The sequence below is a fragment of the Phascolarctos cinereus genome, unplaced genomic scaffold (genome assembly GCF_003287225.1).
Source record: "Phascolarctos cinereus isolate Bilbo 61053 unplaced genomic scaffold, phaCin_HiC Scaffold_8;HRSCAF=390, whole genome shotgun sequence".
Taxonomy (NCBI): Eukaryota; Metazoa; Chordata; class Mammalia; order Diprotodontia; family Phascolarctidae; genus Phascolarctos; species Phascolarctos cinereus.
In genome coordinates, this window is record NW_027556291.1 from 9709854 (window position 1) to 9727411 (window position 17558).

General features: G+C 47.9%; 1 protein-coding gene across 2 annotated transcripts in view; it reads right to left on the reverse strand.

The window, feature by feature from the left end:
• The window catches only part of SRPX2 (sushi repeat containing protein X-linked 2), a 32663-nt gene extending 15512 nt beyond the window's left edge, over positions 1-17151 (reverse strand). Inside the window, exons 1-3 of one of the 2 annotated variants that reach the window (XM_020963446.2) lie at positions 16943-17151; positions 14946-15040; positions 6244-6324 (exon numbers count right to left, since the gene is read on the reverse strand). In XM_020963446.2, coding sequence (XP_020819105.1) covers positions 6244-6324; positions 14946-15027 — 163 coding nt within the window. In that variant the 5' untranslated portion in view covers positions 15028-15040; positions 16943-17151. Of the gene's footprint in view, positions 1-6243; positions 6325-14945; positions 15151-16942 lie in introns of both variants that reach the window. The other variant, XM_020963444.2, reaches the window with a different exon arrangement.
• Positions 17152-17558: the final 407 nt, after the last annotated feature.

Consider the following 17558-nt stretch of genomic DNA (forward strand, 5'->3'; position numbering starts at 1 on the left):
TTAGCCGTGTTTCGGAAAAAAGCAAGAAAAATAAAGATAGGGAAAAAATATGCTTCAGAGTCCATCAGTTCTCTCTGGAAGTGGATAGCGTTTTTCGTCACAATTCCTTTGGCGCTATGGTGGATCATTGTCTTGCTGAGAATAGCTAAGTCATTCACAGTTGGTCATTGTACAGTATTGCTCTTACTGCGTACAATGTTCTCTGGTTCTGCTAACTTCACTCTGCATCAGTTCACATAAGTCTTTCCAGATTTTTCTTGAAAGTATCCTACTCCTCATTTCTTATACCACAACAGTATTCCACCACAGTCTTGTGCTACAACTTGTTCAGCCATTTCCCAGTTGATGGGCATCCCCTCAATTTCCAATTCTTTGCCACCACAAAAAGAGCTGCTCTATATATTTTTGTACATGTAAGTCCTTTTCCTTTTTCTTTGATCTCGTTGGGATACCATTCTAGCAGTTGTGTTCTCCAGAATGGTTGGATCGGTTCACAACTCCACCAAGAGGGCATTTGTGTCCCAATTTTCCCCCATCCCCTCTAACATTTATCATTTTCCTATTCTGTCGTATTAGCCAATCTGATGAGTGTGAGGTGATACCTCAAAGAAAATTTCATTTCCTTAATTATTAATTATTAATGGTTTAGAGCATTTTTATGTGATTATTGATAGCTTTGATTTCTTCCTCTGAAAACTGCCTGTTCATATTCTTTGACCATTTATCAACTGGGGAATGGCTCTCATGTTTATATTTGACTCAGTTCCCTATATATTTGAGAAATGAGACTTTATCAGAGAAACTTATTGAAAATTTCCCACAGTTTCCTGCTTATTGTGTAATGAATTTTAGTCTAAAGTGTTTAAATTTTTTAAAATTCCTGTTTATAAGGCCAAACCTGCATTTGAGAGACTTTTTATTTGGTTCTTTTTCCTAACAGTTCTGGATAGCTTAGGTTTTTGCTATCAGTAGAATTCTACCAGAATAGCTTACTATCTTAAAAATAAGATGGGGGGGGGACTTTAGGAATAATTTGAGCCACTTTTAAGGCAGGGCACCAGATAAATCACACAACCTGACTGCATAGCCAGTGTCTATAAAGGCTGTATACCAGCATGTATCACTGTCTGTGTGTACTTGGTGGCAATAATCTAATGAAGGCAGAATGGTTTGATTTTTGGAAATGGAGGATAAATGCAGCAGCCATGTTTTGACCATTTTCCAAACACTGTCCAGGGAAACTACAAAAGAAAACAAGGATGCCAAGCTGGATTTAGATGGGTTTAAATAGACAGTGCCCTTGCGATCAATGTTTTCTCCCTATACCTCCCTCCTATCCCTCCATTCTCTGCCTAACCTCTTGCAGTCCTTGAAAAGAAAAGAAAGTTCTTTCGCCAAAGTCCTTGGCTCAACAACAGAAACCAATAGGATTTTATCAGAGGAAGTGACACTGATGAAGTCATTGCCACCTTCCTGGCTGCTGCACACCAAGGCCTGTGGGACCTTTCCATTGGACTTGCAGTTGAAATCTCTTCCATTAGAGTGGGAGCTCCTTCTTTGAGAATACCAACTGTCTGACTTCTCTTTTTGAAACCCCAGCACTTAGCATAGTGCTCTGTACATAGTAGGTGCTTATTAAATGTTTTATTTATTCATTCAAGCAAACAAGTATTACATGAATATCAAGATCTGCTTAGTTCCAGCTGAGGAAACTAAATATTTGATGGGAAACTGAAAGTAGCAAAGTGCAAAAGAACCACCTTCTGACTGGAGAAAAACAGCTTTGTAGGGGAGGGAAGCCAGGTCTCTGAGAGTGAGGGCCTGCAGATTCATAATTACTGCCATTTCAGTAGCATATTAAGGGGTGCAAAGTGCTTCACTGCAGACATGATTTCATTTGAGCTTCATAATAACTCTGTGAGATATATACTCCAGGCCTAATTATCCCCATTTGACAGATGAGGAATTGGGAAGTTTGGAGAGATGAGATTACAGGTCCATTATCACCCAGGTAGGATAGGGGAGGAGGCGAAGGGGACACACCATATTGCCCTAAGGCTAAGCAAGGCCTCTTGAGTGATTAGCTCGACCAGCCTGGTCAGTGACTAGAAAGAGAAAATCCAGCTGGCCCTGAGAGATAAGCAGCTAGGTCAGGAAGCTTTGATGCTGATCTTCACTTGACTGCACGAAACCTCAGGGAGCTTTTGACCAAACATATTAAAAAGTACGGGAGATTGGACTATCTGTGCATGGACTGACCCACAGGGCATGTTCTGGAAATTTTTTTTTCCTTTTATTAAATCTCTGCCATAGTAAAGTCAGTTCTGAAAGTGATATTCAGAATTGAGAGGCGATGTGGAGCAGTGAAGAGCGACCTTGGTTCAAACTCTGCTTGTGACACTCGCTGTGTGACCCTGGGCAAGTCATCGCACTTTTTGGAGCCTCAGACAACTGCCCAGGACTCAATTACTAAGTCATCGAAGGTGCTTTAGGGAGATTACACTTGTCCAGGGTTCCCTGTGTTGGGGGAAAAAAAACCCACCAATCACAGTTTGGGGGATTTTTTTTTTTTTGCAAATTCAAATATTCCACATTTTGCTGGATACAAGAGGATTAGAGCATGAATTAGGGTGAGTTAAGCCACCCTTCTAGAACCTCTGGCCAACTAAATCAAAGTTGTTCCTCTACCCTTGAGCATGGCATACTGACCCCATCTAGTGGCAGAATCCTTGTATTGCAAGAACCGCCATAAGTGTGACCGGGGATAGAGATTACAAGGTTAAAACCAAGGCCTGTTAAAACCAGGTCCCATTAGGGACCTATGAAGGGTTGGTGAGAGGGCAAATCCCCTATGACTTTTCATCTGGACAGTATCATCGTCCACTACAATGGATGAAAATCTATTTTAAAAATATTCCTCTTACCCCAGAAGTCAGTTTCACAAGCTCCCACAGAAACCCAGTTGTTGATTCTATGTCATAGTTAGGGCCAAATGCCAGAGGATGCTGGATTTAAGTCCTGGGGAGGTCCTCAAGTCTCTGAGAGTCCCAGTTTTCCCATCAACCAGGTGGGGATAATAACAATAATCACTAGCACTTTAAGGTTTACAAAGTGCTTTAGAAACATTACCTCATATTATCCTCACAACCTTCCGGAGTAGGTGCTATTATTATCCCCATTTTACAGATTAGGAAACTGAGGCAGCGGGTGACTTGCCCAGGGACACACAACTAGTTAAATATCCGAGGTTTGATTTGAATTCGGTCTTTCTGACTCTAAGAGCAAGGTCCTCTCCACTGCCCTACCTAGCTGCCTAATAATAAATGAGTCCCAGTGGCAGCTCAGTCACCTACCTACCACCTGTGTGACCTTGAGCAAATCACTTTGCCTTTTCAGCCTTCAGTTTTCTCATCTATGTCCTCTGAATGCTTATAATACCTATGTCACCATCACCATCTTCACTCACGCACAGGTCTGTCTGTATCTTTCGGGTCATACACATTAGCTCACCTATGTAACATGTCTCCACCTAGGGGTATGCTGGAGCCCACTAGACTTGGCCAGAGCTGATTGTTAAATTTTCAGTGTGTGCATTTACCCCTCTGAAATCAGTAAATGCTACAAGTCAGGGCTTGATTTATTGTTTTATCAATTGTTTTGACTTTAAAAAGTGGTAGAGAAAATAATGAAGATTAAGCTTAAAAGCTGTCTAGGGTACATCACCCCCTCCACCTCCACCCCCACCCCCACCCCCAGCCATTACTAAACATTTACCAGAACACCCCTGCCTTCACCCCTTTCTGCCTGGGAGAAAAGGGCTAGACTCTGAGACCCCCAGGCCTTAAGATAGGGTTAGGCCCTCAGGGCATGTTCCAGGTACATCGTTAGCTTCAGGCTGTAGTGAAGACTTCTCTTTGGGCCACAAAGTCCGGTCCACAGTCAGCTGCCCATTTCTGATGGAAGTTCAGTCCAGGGGGCCACTTAGATAGGTTGAGATCATCATTCCTAACTCCTTAAAAGTGCTGGACATCATTGGATGTCTCCTATTACCCAACCACTCGAATCAGTCAAGCCACAAACTTGAAAGGGCTTCCCTACTGAGTTCCAGGTGCCTCAGGGAACTCAGGGAAGTATGAGTCTTGGGCCCTGCTCTTAGAGAAATAATAAAGAGAATAACTGACACACATTCTATCATCTGGGCCTCCCAACAGCCATGGGAAGGAAGCAGGTGCTGTGGCTGTTGTGATTCCCATGGTGCAGATGGAAAATCTGGAAGGCTCCAAGGTAAAGGGACTTGCCCAGGGTCACATGGTTAGTAAGGGTCAGAGGCAGGATCCAAACCGAGGCTTTGCTGACTTCAAGTCCAGTACTAAGAGAATTTTAGCTTGAGGAGAGCTCCAAAGCCATCTAGTCTAACCCTCTCATTTAACAGAAGAGAGAATGAAAGTCCAGAGGGAGGAAGTGACTTATTCCTGCTCACACCGGTGGCAAACCTAAGATTTGAACCCAGATCTCCCAACTCCCAATTCAGGACTATGGTTATCCCATTGCCCTGTGAAGCTGTTACTGTGTGTTGCCTAATAATATAGTTGGGGAACAATGAGGCACAGGAAAAACTGGCTAGCAAAAGAAGGCAGGGACTGCTACATGCCCAGTGAGGAGCATAGACAGCAAGTGCCGGAGGAGCTCGGAGGAAGCAGCAGCAGCCAAGGGGGCCTCTGCCAGTCAAGCAAGGCTTCATGGTAGACTTGGGCCTTGAATCCAAGGATGGGAACATATGGCTAAGCAGAGTGGAAAGGGGCATGTAGGCCACTCAGGCAAAGCACAGTGAGGAAGCTAGCCTGGCTGCTGCTGGGTGATGAGAGGTAAGTTTGGGAAAGTAGATTGGGGCCAGTTGTGGGCTAGGGATAGGGGCTTGAGTGGGAAGCATTTTTGAGTGGAAGAAACCATGTGATGATGAAGGTGATGGCTCGAGATGATTCATCAAGTGTGTAGGAAGGATCAGGGCGGGTCCGGGAGACTAACTAGAAGACTCTTACTGTATTCATGACACTGTACTAGGATGGTGACGATGGGATTGGAAAGGCAGGAACCAAGCAAGAAGGCTAGAGCCACCAGGCAGGAAGAGACAATAGGACCTAGTGACTGATTGGATATACTGAAGATGGGTAAGAGGAGGAGCCGTTAACAGAAAGAGAGAAACGAAGAGGACAGTGATTCTTATTTTGGATGTCTTGCCTTGGAGGGGTCAGTGGGGTCCCCAAATGGAGGCAGTTGTGGGGGGGGGGACTGGAGCTAGAGACCTGGGCAGCATTTCCACAGAGGAACATGATAGTGGAAGCTGCAGGAAATGGAAGAGATCTCTGGCTGAGCCCTGCTCCCTGGGGAGTGCTTGGACTCTCAAGTTAGGAACCAGGTGGGAACAAGAAAAAGAAGGATTAAAGGAGCTAGAAAGAAATGGTTCTGGGATTAGGAAAACCAGGACAATGTGGTGTGTCAAGGGCATGGTTCCTGCCACATTGCTTAATAAATATTTGTTATCATCAGAGTGGCTCACATGGATGCAGATGGTCCTCTAAGGTCGGCGGCAAAGCACTTTGTAGACATGATCTCCTTTGAGCCCCACTTGGAAGGAGGAAGGTGTCAACGTGCTACCAAGAAGTCAAGGGGAATGATGATGAAGAACAGACTGTTTGAATTTGGCCCTTGGGAGGTCACAGAATTTGTTACTGTCTTGCTGTTTCTCAGATTCGCCCCAATTACTCTTTCTTCCCAATATCACCACTGGCTGCCAGACCACACCAGTCTTTTCCTGTTAGTCGTGCTCAAGAACCTAGAATTGCCTGCAACGTCAAGTCCAAATTCTTCTCCCTGGGAGGGAAGCTTGAAGTTTAAAGAGAGGTTAGGAGTAACCCAGTCCCACTTTCCCCTTAGGACAGATATCCCCTATAAAACCTCACCAGACCTGTTGTGATCTGACTCCAGCCTCTCTCTCCAACCTTATCTCCCATTGCTCCCTGAGTCTGATCCTTCAGCAACAGCCAGCCTGATCTCCTCCCTCGTACTCTTTGCTCATTCTCCTTCCCTAACTTTGGCTCATTCATTCATTCAATAATCCAAGGTGTGTATATTATGTGTATATTATGTGTCTGGCTTATCCTATTGGGGGCCAGGGGATACAAAGAAGCGTGATCTATGGTCCTTGCCCTCAGAGGGCCCAGGCTGGCCCTGAGCTGAAATTACCTCGGTAGTCCAGAGCAGGGACCTGGGGGGGCATTTCAACCGACACTTCATTGTAGCTTTCATCAGGATAGTAACCTGAGCCTGGAAGGAAGAGAAGAAAGCAGCACGAGATCAGAACTTCTCAGGCAGGCCCTCCCCACCCTTTGCACCTTCCAAATGGTTTCTTTCTAGGACATGACCACCCACAGGTGAGGAGCTGGGTGGGCTGGGTATTCTGTGGGGAAAGTTCAGTCCTAGAAAGTTGTAAGACCACCACCACTGGCCGTGCAGGCGAGCGTGCGCGCGCGCACACACACACACGCATCAGCTTTGGGCTGCCTCCCTGGCAATAAAACTGGCCTGGGGCAGGAGGGGGGTAGGGAGCATGATGGCACTGTGAAGGGCTTGTTCCTGCAATTGTCCCCAGCCAAGTGGCAGCTGTGGGCAGTGAGCAACTCAGCCTGTGGCTGTGTAGACATGGGTTCAGCCATTGCTATCATTTCCTGGTTGTTGCAAGTTGGCACCAGTAGCCAGCTGGGAGGGGGGAGGAGCTCAGGGGGGGGAGGAGCTCAGAAAGTGAGGAGGAGAGGTAAGGGCTTCATGAACACTAGCGCAGTGTCTCAGAGAAAAAAGGAGCCTGTTGTCAGTTTGCATATTTAAGGGCCACAAAATAGGGACAGGCCAAGACAGTGGAGGAGCCAGCCCTGCTAGGAATAAGCTGGAGAGAGAGAGACCAGGTAGCAGCTTTTAGGAGTTCTTTTGGGGCAAGTGGGGCAAATGGAGTGGGAAGGGATTTCCCCTCCTCTCCCCTCACCCCCAACACACACTAAGCAATGGCGTAGCGCAGCAGAAGCACATGGCAGAGTTCAGAGGTGGGATTCTGCTTGGAAGATGGCAGGTCCTCAAGCCAGGATTGCTGCTAGTCCTAGGCTGTGGCTTCCAGGTGGGCTAGGACATGAGCTGAGCCTGAAGCTAGAAGTGATAATGACTGTGGCCATCAGTGAGGTAGCATCCCTGCCTCAAGTCAAGTCAATGAGGATTTAAGTGCCTGCTGTGGGCCAGGCACTGTGTTAAGATGTAGGGATGCAAAGAGAGGCAAAAACAGGCCTTGCCCTCAAGGAGCTCACAGTCTAAGACAACATGCAAACAGCTATGTACAAACAAGAACCTCAAAAGGAAGGCATTAACATTCAGGGAGATTGGGAAAAGCTTTTTTGTTTTTTGGTAGGAAGTGGGATTGTTCTGAGACTTGAAGAAAGCCAGGGAAGCCAGGAGGTAAAAGTAAGGAGGCAGAATATTCCAGGCATGATGGACAGCCAGTAAAAAGGCAGTGTTGGGAGACAGAGCAACAGTAAGGAGGTCAGCATCATTGGCTCATAGAGAACATGTCAGGATATAAGATATAAGAAGACTAGAAAGGTAGGAAGGAGTCCAGTTATGAAGGGCTTTAAAAGCCAGAAAATTTTATTTAACAGGAGCCACTGGAGTTTACTGTCCTGTTCAAAGCTCTGCTTTAGGAAGATCACTTTGAAAGTTTAGTGGAGTGGAGTTTGGTTGGCTGGGGTGTGGAGAGGTTTGAGGCAGGGCCACCATCACCCAGCTATTATAATAGTCCAGGTATGACGTGATTTGGCCGGCCCCAGGGTGGTGCTGTGACAGTAGAGTCAATAGGACTTGGGAATAGAGCAACATCTGCAATTCCCATTATCCTGGTGGAGTACAGTATAGCTAAGTGATATTCAACAGAGACTTTGAGACCAAGATTGGGAGGAACAGTGTGAGCACATTATTGACCCTGCAGCCCTGTAGGTATGAATTGCCCCTCCTTGCATTTATTTACTTCTTACCATGCCATTTCAGCAAATGCCTTTGCTTCCAGCTGATTGTATCCTCTGGCAGACTATTCCAAGGTAAACATACTAGTGGGGGCTTGGGTACTATAATAATGATAGTTTTAGGAGTATGAATTCATGGGGTACCTTAAACTTGGTGTAGTTGTCTCCTGGGGGACAATGTTATAGGACCAGTATCTGGCAGGTTGCCCCCAAATATAAATTAGGCTAGTTTTTCCTAAAAGGTCACAAAGCTATCCTGGACCATATTGGTTCCTGTGTCTTCCTCCCCACCTCCTTTTTTTTTGGTATTGATATCGACTTGGTTTCCTAGTCACCAAAAGGCATAAAAAGGCCTACCCACAAGGAGTCTGGGTCCCTGTTGACCATATCTACCTCTATAAGGAAGTGAGGAGAAGTAGCCTCAAAAGCTGCTGTATCCTTATTGACCATCCTTTCTATACTATGGATAAGTAAGCCTCCTTTTGTTAACTGTTTAATGACCTATGAGTACCTCATATGGTCCAGTGTCAATCCTGAACTAATAAGGGCTCACTTGAAGGGGCCCAACCTTCGAGTGTGACTCGGGGGTGAAGTAAGCCAGAGGGGCCCTATCCTAGGAAGGCTCTTCCTTCTTCACTGTGAAGTTTGGATTCAGTCAAAGAGGGCCATGTGTGGCCCCGAGGCCTCACGTTCCCCACCCCAGCCTAGGGAGCCTGGTAGAGCCTGGATTTCAAACCTGGCCTCAGGCACCAGCTGTGTGACCCTGGGCAAGTCACTTTACCTCTGCTTGCTTCTCTCTCTCTCTCCTTCTGTAAAGTTGGGGGAAGAATAGCATCTGTGTCCCAGGGGTGTTATAAAGATAAAATGTGATACTACTGGAAGTGCTTGGCAGACCTTAGGGTGCTATGTAATGCTAGCTATTGTTCTTTTTTTTTTTGTGAGGCAGTTGGGGTTAAGTGACTTGCCTAGGGTCACACAGCTAGTAAGTATCAAGTGTCTGATCTGAGACCAGATTTGAACTCAGATCTTCCTGAATCCAGGGCCAGTGCTCTATCCACTGCACCACCTAGCTGCCCCATAGCTATTGTTCTTAGGTGGCAAATGTAGGTGACTGGTAGGATGAGCTGTGCTACCCTCCATCCGTTTGGGTGGCACAGGCCACAATGGAAGCCAGCCCAGCAACTTTCAAGCAGACTAAACAGTAGGTTTCTCTAGACTGCTAGGTTAGCTGCAGGAAATGGGTCTTGAATTAGTGTTAATTGGGGAACAACTTGGTTGTTTCCTGAGCAGAGTTCCAGGAAGCCTGCCTTTCAGCCCCTACTCCCCAGACCCCACCCCTTCTGGCTTAGGAATTGGGCAGCTGGCCAGTGAAGGGTCAGAAAAGAATTCCCTGCTTCCAGGAGAGGCAATTTTTCCAGATCCGGGGCTGGCCTCAAGGAGTGGATGGAGCCTTCTCTAAGGGAGAACCGCAGGCCTGTGTAAACAAGGCTGTGCCTCACTCTGGCTTCCCTCTAGGGGACAGCTGGGCCCCCCTGTGCTCCAGGGTGGAGCTCAGGGTCCAGTCATGAAGCTGCTCCAGTTCCCCAAGTCCCAAGCAGGAGGGGGGGAAACCAGTCCAACTTGGAAAACAAGCAAATGAACCAAATTGAAAGCCTGAATTGTGAAATCCCATCCTCACTCTTAATTTCCCTTGTCCTCTCTATCTCTCAGTCTCCCCCAGCCCACTGTCTCATTTTTTTTCTCCTTCTCCCTCCCCCCTTTTAGCTCATCCTCCTGTTTCCCGCTTTCCCCCTTCTACCTGGCTCTTCCCCTTCCCACATCCGCACATGCCGTTGGCCTCGGCCCAAAGAGCCCAGCCTGCAGTTCGGTTTGGGGATTAGCTTTTAATACTCTCCACTCTGCTCCTGGCAAACAAAAGGCCAGATGTTGGTGAGGCCCTAAGCCCCGCCTCCTCCATCGCATTGTGAAGGAATTCCCCTCAGGGAGGTAGAGCCCTGGTTCACCCGGCCAAGGTGAGGCCTAGACCCCCAGTCCAGGCTCCCTGCAATGAAGGTGATATAAAGGGAAGGAAAAGGAAGAAAGAGGGAGGGAGGGTGGGCGGCCTTGTGAACATGGCCAAGGAGGGCCGGAATCCCCAGCCTCCTGGTAGTCTGTTATCTGGGATCAAAGGTCATTCCAGAATTACTGGGGCCTGTGGGGAGGCTGAGAGGACATCACAATAAATCATGACAGGCTTCCCTGGGCTGGGGGGTGGAGTGGGGGCCCAGGCTTGTTGCTTTTCCCAGCCTCCCTCCAACAAGCCTAACCTGGGGAAAGAAGACAGCTTTTGAGACTTTACAGTTAATGGAGGTAGATAGGAATTTGAAATGAAATCCGGATGAGGCTTAGAGGGCTGGGTTCCTTTCACCCAGCTCTTCTCTGGCCTGGGACTCAGCAAGCAGATAAGTAGCCTTCCCCCCCCTCCCCACCCCAGGCCACCCAAGGGTGTAGCTACCATGAATGATTTGTTTGAAGTCTCAGACTTCTCTAGGAGCTCCAAGCAAATACTAGGCTTGGGAGGGGAGCTGGAGAGCTGGAAGAGACCCCAGAGGCCATCAATCCCGCTTTCTTTTACAGTTGAGGAGACCAAAACCACCTAGAGAGGGGCAGTCACTTGCTCAAAGTCCCACAGGTAGAGAGTGGATGAGTATGACGTGGGATTTGAATCTAGCTCCTGTGACCCCAGGGCCCACTCTTTCCACAGTGTCACTGCCTATAAGGCTGGCAAAGCACTGGACCTCTGTAACTGTCTCAGCAGCCCTGTAAAGTAGCTTGTTTAGGTATTATTATCTTCATTTTACAGGTGAGGAAACTGAGGCAGTCAGTGGTTAAGTGACTTGCTCAGGGTCACACAGCTAGTACACATCAGAGCTCGGATTCCAACCCAAGGTTGGCCTGACTGTTAGCCCAAGTATATCAGAGGTTAAAGGAGGCAGGGCAAGGGACCAGGGATTAGAATCTAAGTTACAGGCAGTTGCCCTGGAGAGCCAGAGTGTCTCCTGGCTTCCTTGTGTTCCTACCCCCTCTGCTGAGTGTTTTCTTAGGGTAGGTATATACACAAGGACAGGTTTTTTTTGCAGTCTTCCATTCAGTCCAGGACCATGCCCTCACCCACTCCAGCCCCCACCTACCTCCTCTTCTCTGCTTCCTCCCTTTCTAGAACAAGGTCACTGGAGGGGAGGGAGTAAACTCACCCTATGGAGCTAAACTAGCTGTTAGGTGAGGAGAAGCAGTGAAGGAGGCTGCGATAGGAGCAGGGTGGGGGCCCCAAGCATAGGCTTCCGGTCAGGAGCTTTGGCCTCAGTGAATGGGAGGAGGGGGTTGTCCCTGCAATGATGTCCCCGGGTGAATTCAGGGATTGCATTAGGAACTAGCCCCCAGCAGCCTAGAGGAGGAAGGAAGAGTTCCTTACCAAGTTCTAGGCCTCAGGCCTGGCGTTGAGGCTGCCCCTCTTGGAAAAGGCCTCACTGAGTTTGGGGATCCTGCTGGGCCTTTCACCTCCTAACTGTCTCACCCTGCCCTCCTTAGGCCAGCAGGTGGGAAACGAGGGGAGGGTAGCTTGGTTCAGGGAATGAGATCTCTACTTGTAGACAGAGGCTGCTGGTTTGAGTCCTGCTTCTGTCACAGATTGCTTGGGTGACCTTGGACAAATAACTTCACCCTCACTGGGCCTCAGTTTCCTCCTCTGTAAAATGAGAGGATTGGTCTTAATGACTTTGAAGGGCCCTTCCCGCCCTAATTCTATGATTTGGTATCTTCTCTGGGGCAGGCCTAAGTACAGCAGAGCATAGGCTGTTAACCAGGCTAAAGGCAGTGCTTGTATCCTGCTAGCCTGCCCACCTTCCCCTGGCACCCCCTCGCCAGAGCCAGGTTAAGTGAGGGAGGGGAAGCAGTTTGCATATTTGTTTGAGCGCTGGATGCAGCTGTCCCAGACAAATAGAGGCTCCTGCCAAAGACCTCCACCAGAAGCTAAGGACATGTGGAAAAGTTTAGCATGTGTGCAGGCTTGGGCAGTGGCAGGGCTGCTGGAGCCGCCACAGGGGAGCAGTTTGTTATTGACTCTTCTCTGGCTGTTCTCCTGGGTTCATCACTTAGGCCCAGCTCCTTCTCCTGTACCCCCTCCTCCCCTGCCCCCTAGCCCCAGCCCTCACAAGGGCAGACATCGCAAGCCACAGAGTACTTTGCTGGCTGGGCCCCATGCAAAGCCTTGGTCTGCCCATCTCATTAGCCTTCTCCCCCCAGACCCCTCCTTCCTTCCATCCCTTCTCCTGTCTGACAGGCAGCTTCTTCTTCAGCCTCCAGATAGGAAGGTTGGGGAGCCTCCAGGAACCCAGGCATCACCATCCCCTTCTGATGGGGTTCAGAGGGGATCTTTCATTACAAAGGTGGAGGCATTCCTGTGGAGAAATGAGCTATGTGGTCAGGGTGGTGTCACGTCTTCAGAGGAAAGGGAATTAGGGCCCCCCCATCCAACTGTTCCCTCTGAACCTAATGTGAGAAATACAGAAGTCTTTAAGAGGGTCATAGGGACAGACAAATAGAGAGCAACAGGGCAAGAGGGATTCTGGTTTGTCCTGGGAGAGCTCTCCCTACCTGCTTTCCAACTCCTTTCAAATGAGGGATGTAGCCTCAGTGATACTGTTGCCTACACTGGGTAGCATGAAGGGCATCAGGGTGGTCCAGTCCCACAAGTGTTTACTTAATTATCTTTGGTGTGAGGGATAGGAAGGCAGACACAAATAGAAAGAGTCCCGGCCCTCCAGAGTTGCGAAGATGGAAGTAGAGATGTGATAGTCTGAGGAAGCAGAAGCAAGCATTAGTAATATAGGGGCCTTCCTTCCCTAGGAGATGACACCTGAGCTGAGCGAGTCTGCAAGGAAGCTAGAGATGCTAAGAGGCAGACAAGGAGCGGCTCACCCGCCTTCTCCCCCATGGCCCTGCAGCCTTCTCACCCTGGAGGATATCTTTGCCCCTGTGGCCCCTTCCTCTGATTGGAGAGTTTCTACCCAGAACCTTCCTTTGGAGGAAATGCCCAGGACAATCATGTGTACTCCACCACCCCTAGCTCTACCTCTCCAGTACCTTCTCCTCCTTCCCACCCTGCACCTTTCAGGTCTCTGTTCTGTCTTATCTTCTCTTGTCAGAATGTAAGCTGTTTGAGAGCAGAGACTATCTTTCCTTTTGCTTGTATTTATGTGCTTAGCATAGTGCCTGGCACATAGTGAATGCTAACTAAATGCTTGCTCACTCAGTCACTCTATCTATCTATCTATCTATCTATCTATCTATCTATCTATCTATCTATCTATCTAATTTCTCTGTCTACAGAGAGCATCTTAACCTTGGGCACAGTCTAAGTATAGGCAGCATGGGGCTGGAGGGAGAGAGCTGAGATCAGGCCAGTTTGGCTAGAATGCAGAAAATTCATTTTAGAAAAGGTTTTTCTCTCTTTCTGGATAGAGAGAGGTGAGAGACTAAGGAATTCTTAAGTTCAAAGGGCCTTGGAGGTCACCTAGGTCAACCCTCATCCTCCATATAGAATTGTTTTATTTTCGAAAACACACATTCCACAGTTTGCCTCAGTCTTCTGTTTCCCGTTGAACTACCCTTACTGTCAAGAATAATTCTTCATAGCAAATCAAAATGACTCTGAGGTACCACATCACACCTATCAGATTGGCTAACATGACAAAACAGGAAAATGATAAATATTGGAGAAGATGTGGGAAAATTGGAACACGAATGCATTGTTGGTGGAGTTGTGAACTGATCTAACCATTCTGGAAAGCAATTTGGAACTATGCCCAAAGGGCTATAAAATTATACATACCTTTTGACCCAGCAATAGCACTTCTATATCTATATCCCAAAGAGATCATAAAAATGTGAAAAGGACCCACATGTAAAAAAAATTTTATAGCAGCTCTTTTTGTGGTGAAAAAGAATTAGAAATTGAGGGGATGCCCATCCATTGGGGAATGACTGAACAAGTTGTGGTATATGAATGTAATGGAATACTATTGTTCCATAAGAAATGGTGAGCAGGCAGACTTCAGAAAAACCTGGAAAGACTTTTATGGACTGATGCTGAGTGAAGTGAGCAGAACCAGGAGGACTTTGTACACAGGAGCAGCCATGTTGTGTGATGACTGACTTTGATAGACTTAGCTCTTCTCAGCAATGCAAGGATCTAAGACAGTTCCAAAAGACTCATGACAGAAAATGCTCTCCACATCCAGAAAAAGAACCATGGAGTCTGAATGCAGATGGAGCATGCTATTTGCTCTCCTTTTGTTGTTGTTGTTGTTTTGTTTTATTTCTTCTTTCTTGTGGTTCCTCCCATTGGTTCTAATTCTTCTGTACATCATGATTAACGTGAAAATATGCTTAATACAAATATATAAGTAGAACCTATAGCAAATTACATGCTGTCTTGGGGAGGGGGGAGGAGAGGGAGGGGGAGAAAATTTGGAACTCAAAATCTTATGGAAGTGAATGTTGAAAATTAAAAATAAATAAATTATTTAAGAAAAAAGAATAGTTCTTCATAGGATATCTGATCCCCTCATTTTTCAGATGAGAGAACTGAGGCCCAATGACATAAGGTGACTTACCCAGGGTCACATAGCTAATAAGTGGCAGAGGTTGGATTTGAACTCTGAGTCTCTGGCTTCAAATCTAGTGTTCTCTCCACTGCACCAAACCTCATAATCTTCATTTAATCTATATTTCTCTCATGGTTTAAACCCACCTTCTCTTCTCTTTTTCTCTTCTCTGTCTTTCCTAACATCATCAGCATTAGTGTCATCACAATAATAGCCAAAGGGATCACCAGCTGCTACAACTCACCTCCATACCATGTGGGGGTCACGACTTGGCTCAGGAATATCAGTAGGAAGGAGGCTCCCGTCCGGGCCAGCTGCAGGGGCATCCTTGGTGTGGACCTTTGAGAGGCAGGAGTTATTGGGCTGTGGCCCAGAGGGTGGGACACAGGGGACTTTCAGGCCCAATAGTGACAAACTTCAAAGTGCCAGGAGAGGCTTCAGTGGAAGCTCTGTGAGAAAAAAGAGGGAGACCCCTTCTGCTCAGGGATGGCACCAACTAGCTGCTCTTTACTCCACTTTCTCACTTTGCTCCCAGTACCTAGTACAATGGGAGACCTGTACTTAGGAAATGTCCCTTGCCCGAGTGGGTGACAGGTTTGTGCTGGGGTATTGTCACCATCCTTCTTCTCTCCAACTCATGGATCTTCAGGACACCCTGGTGAGAGAGGGTGCTAATATCACTAGGTGTATGCTCTAGATGGGTAAACTGAGTCCCAGAGCCTGGAAGAAGGCCAAGCCCAGGTCCCCATCCACATGAAAGCCAGAGACAGAAGGGGCATGCATGAGCTGCCCCTCCCAGTCCCAGGCTCTGCCTATGAGATCAGTATTTCCTAACAAGCAGTGTGTGGTGGGAGGCTGCTCTAAAGCTTCTTCCTCCATCCCTGGAGTGGCTGCTGTCCTGGCTGTAGCCCCAGCTTTGGGGCTTTCTGCTGGCCCAGGTGTCCTGGCAGGCCAGGCCACAAATCAAGGTTGCCCCAGAGAAGAGCCGTGCAAATGTACGAGGAATAAATAAATGAGCAGGTTGTAGCTGCTGCTTCTTCTCCCTGCCTTCCTGCTACTGGGATGTGTTTTGTGAACCCCAGAGGAAATTCAAAAGAATAGAGGACTGTGGCCTTGACAGTGCTACCCCCCACAAGGTCCCCCAAATGGCCCTACCCCCTCAAGGAAGCAAACAGCCCTGGCACCAGAGAAATGATGAGGCCATCCGATTAGAGGTGGAAGGGACCTCAGGGGCCATCTAGAACACCCTCCTCCCCATTTTACAGGTTAGAAAACTGAGTCCTAGAGAGCTTAAGCATCTCACCTCAGAGCACACAAGTAAGAAATTGCAAAGATCGATTGGAACATGGTCACTTTGACTCTAAACCCATGGTTCCTATTGTGTCACACTTCTTGGTCTGGAAACCCATCGACCCTCCATGCTTACTGTGGGAGCTGTTCCTGAAGCCTCTGTCTCCCTGTCTCTGTGTCTTTGTCTGTTTGTCTGTCTGTCTCCTTCCATTTTATACAGAGAGAGCGAGAGCGAGAGCGAGAGTGAGAGAGAGAGAGAGAGAGAGAGAGAGAGAGAGGGAGAGAGAGAGAGAGAAGGAATCAGACCAGACAGAAAAGGGGTAGGACAGGAAGAGCAAGGAGAGAAGAGTAGAAAAGGGGAGAGAGATGGGAAGGATTGAGGGGAAAGGAGAGGATAGAGAATGGAAGGAAATAAATAGAAGTTAGAAAAGCAGTAAGAAAGGAAGAGATCAAAGTAGGGAGAGAGACAGACAGAGGCAGAGAGACAGAGAGAAAAAGAGAGACAGAGATAAAGACAGATAGAGACAGAGACAGACAGAGAGAAGAGAAAGACAGCGACAGAGAGATAGAAGAGAGACAGATATATATAGAGAGGTCCCAGGACAGCCCCTAGTTAGATTGCTTGTGAGGTCAGACTCCGGCATCCTCTGCCCTGAGTCCCAGATCTGATCCACTTTCTTTGTTATAAGGCAGTTGCTTTCTCTTTCAAGGCTCCTCCCCTCCCGGCCCCCTCCCTCCCCCGCCCCAGCCTTTCGAAGATCAAAGTTCTCCCTGGGTCTCCATCCCCCAGCCCCTTGGAAGGTGGGGAGAGCAGGCTGCTCGTCCCGGAGAGTTGAGGCGTAGAACCTACAGCAAACCGAGATCCAGGCCAACTGCCTCTTCCTTCCCTCTTTCCCTCCAGCCAGTGAATCAAGGGGGATTGGGTGCAGGAGAAGACAGGGCAGACCTTACCGAGCCTGAGGTCTTTCTTTTCTTGCCTCCTTCTTCAGAGGAAACTTTTACTTTACTTTTAACATTCCTAAGAGCAGCAGCTCCCGGTCCTAGACTGTGAACACTGTCCAGATGTTAGCTTAGCTGCGTCTGCCAGAAGTTCCCTTAAAGCTATACTGTCCCCAAAGCTATAGTTGTTCTTCCCCACAAAGGAGGCAAACAGAGAGGTGGAGACAAAGAGACACGAGGGCTGAAGGCCAAGGGGAAGAATGAAGGTCACTGGCCTTCAGCCCATGACGATAGTAATGACTGTGGCTTGTTAAGGAGCCCAGAGAGACAAGCTTGAAGGTGTGAGGCTCTTCTGACTCAGGAACTAAACATGCTTCTGAGAAAGGGAACAGATTGGCCAACTTCTGACACCCCCGACAGGGGTCCTACACCACCAGCCTTGGGGTCAAGGGGCAGACACTGGTACAAACTACCTCACGGACCACTTAACTCCTCTAGACTCTGCTTACCAGATGAGATTTCCTTGTAAACATATGTGCTTCTTGAATGAAGAACAGTGACATCTCCTTTAACAGGAAGAGGGGAGAGAAGGCAGCTGAGGAGGATTTGGTTATTTATTGAGCTGGAC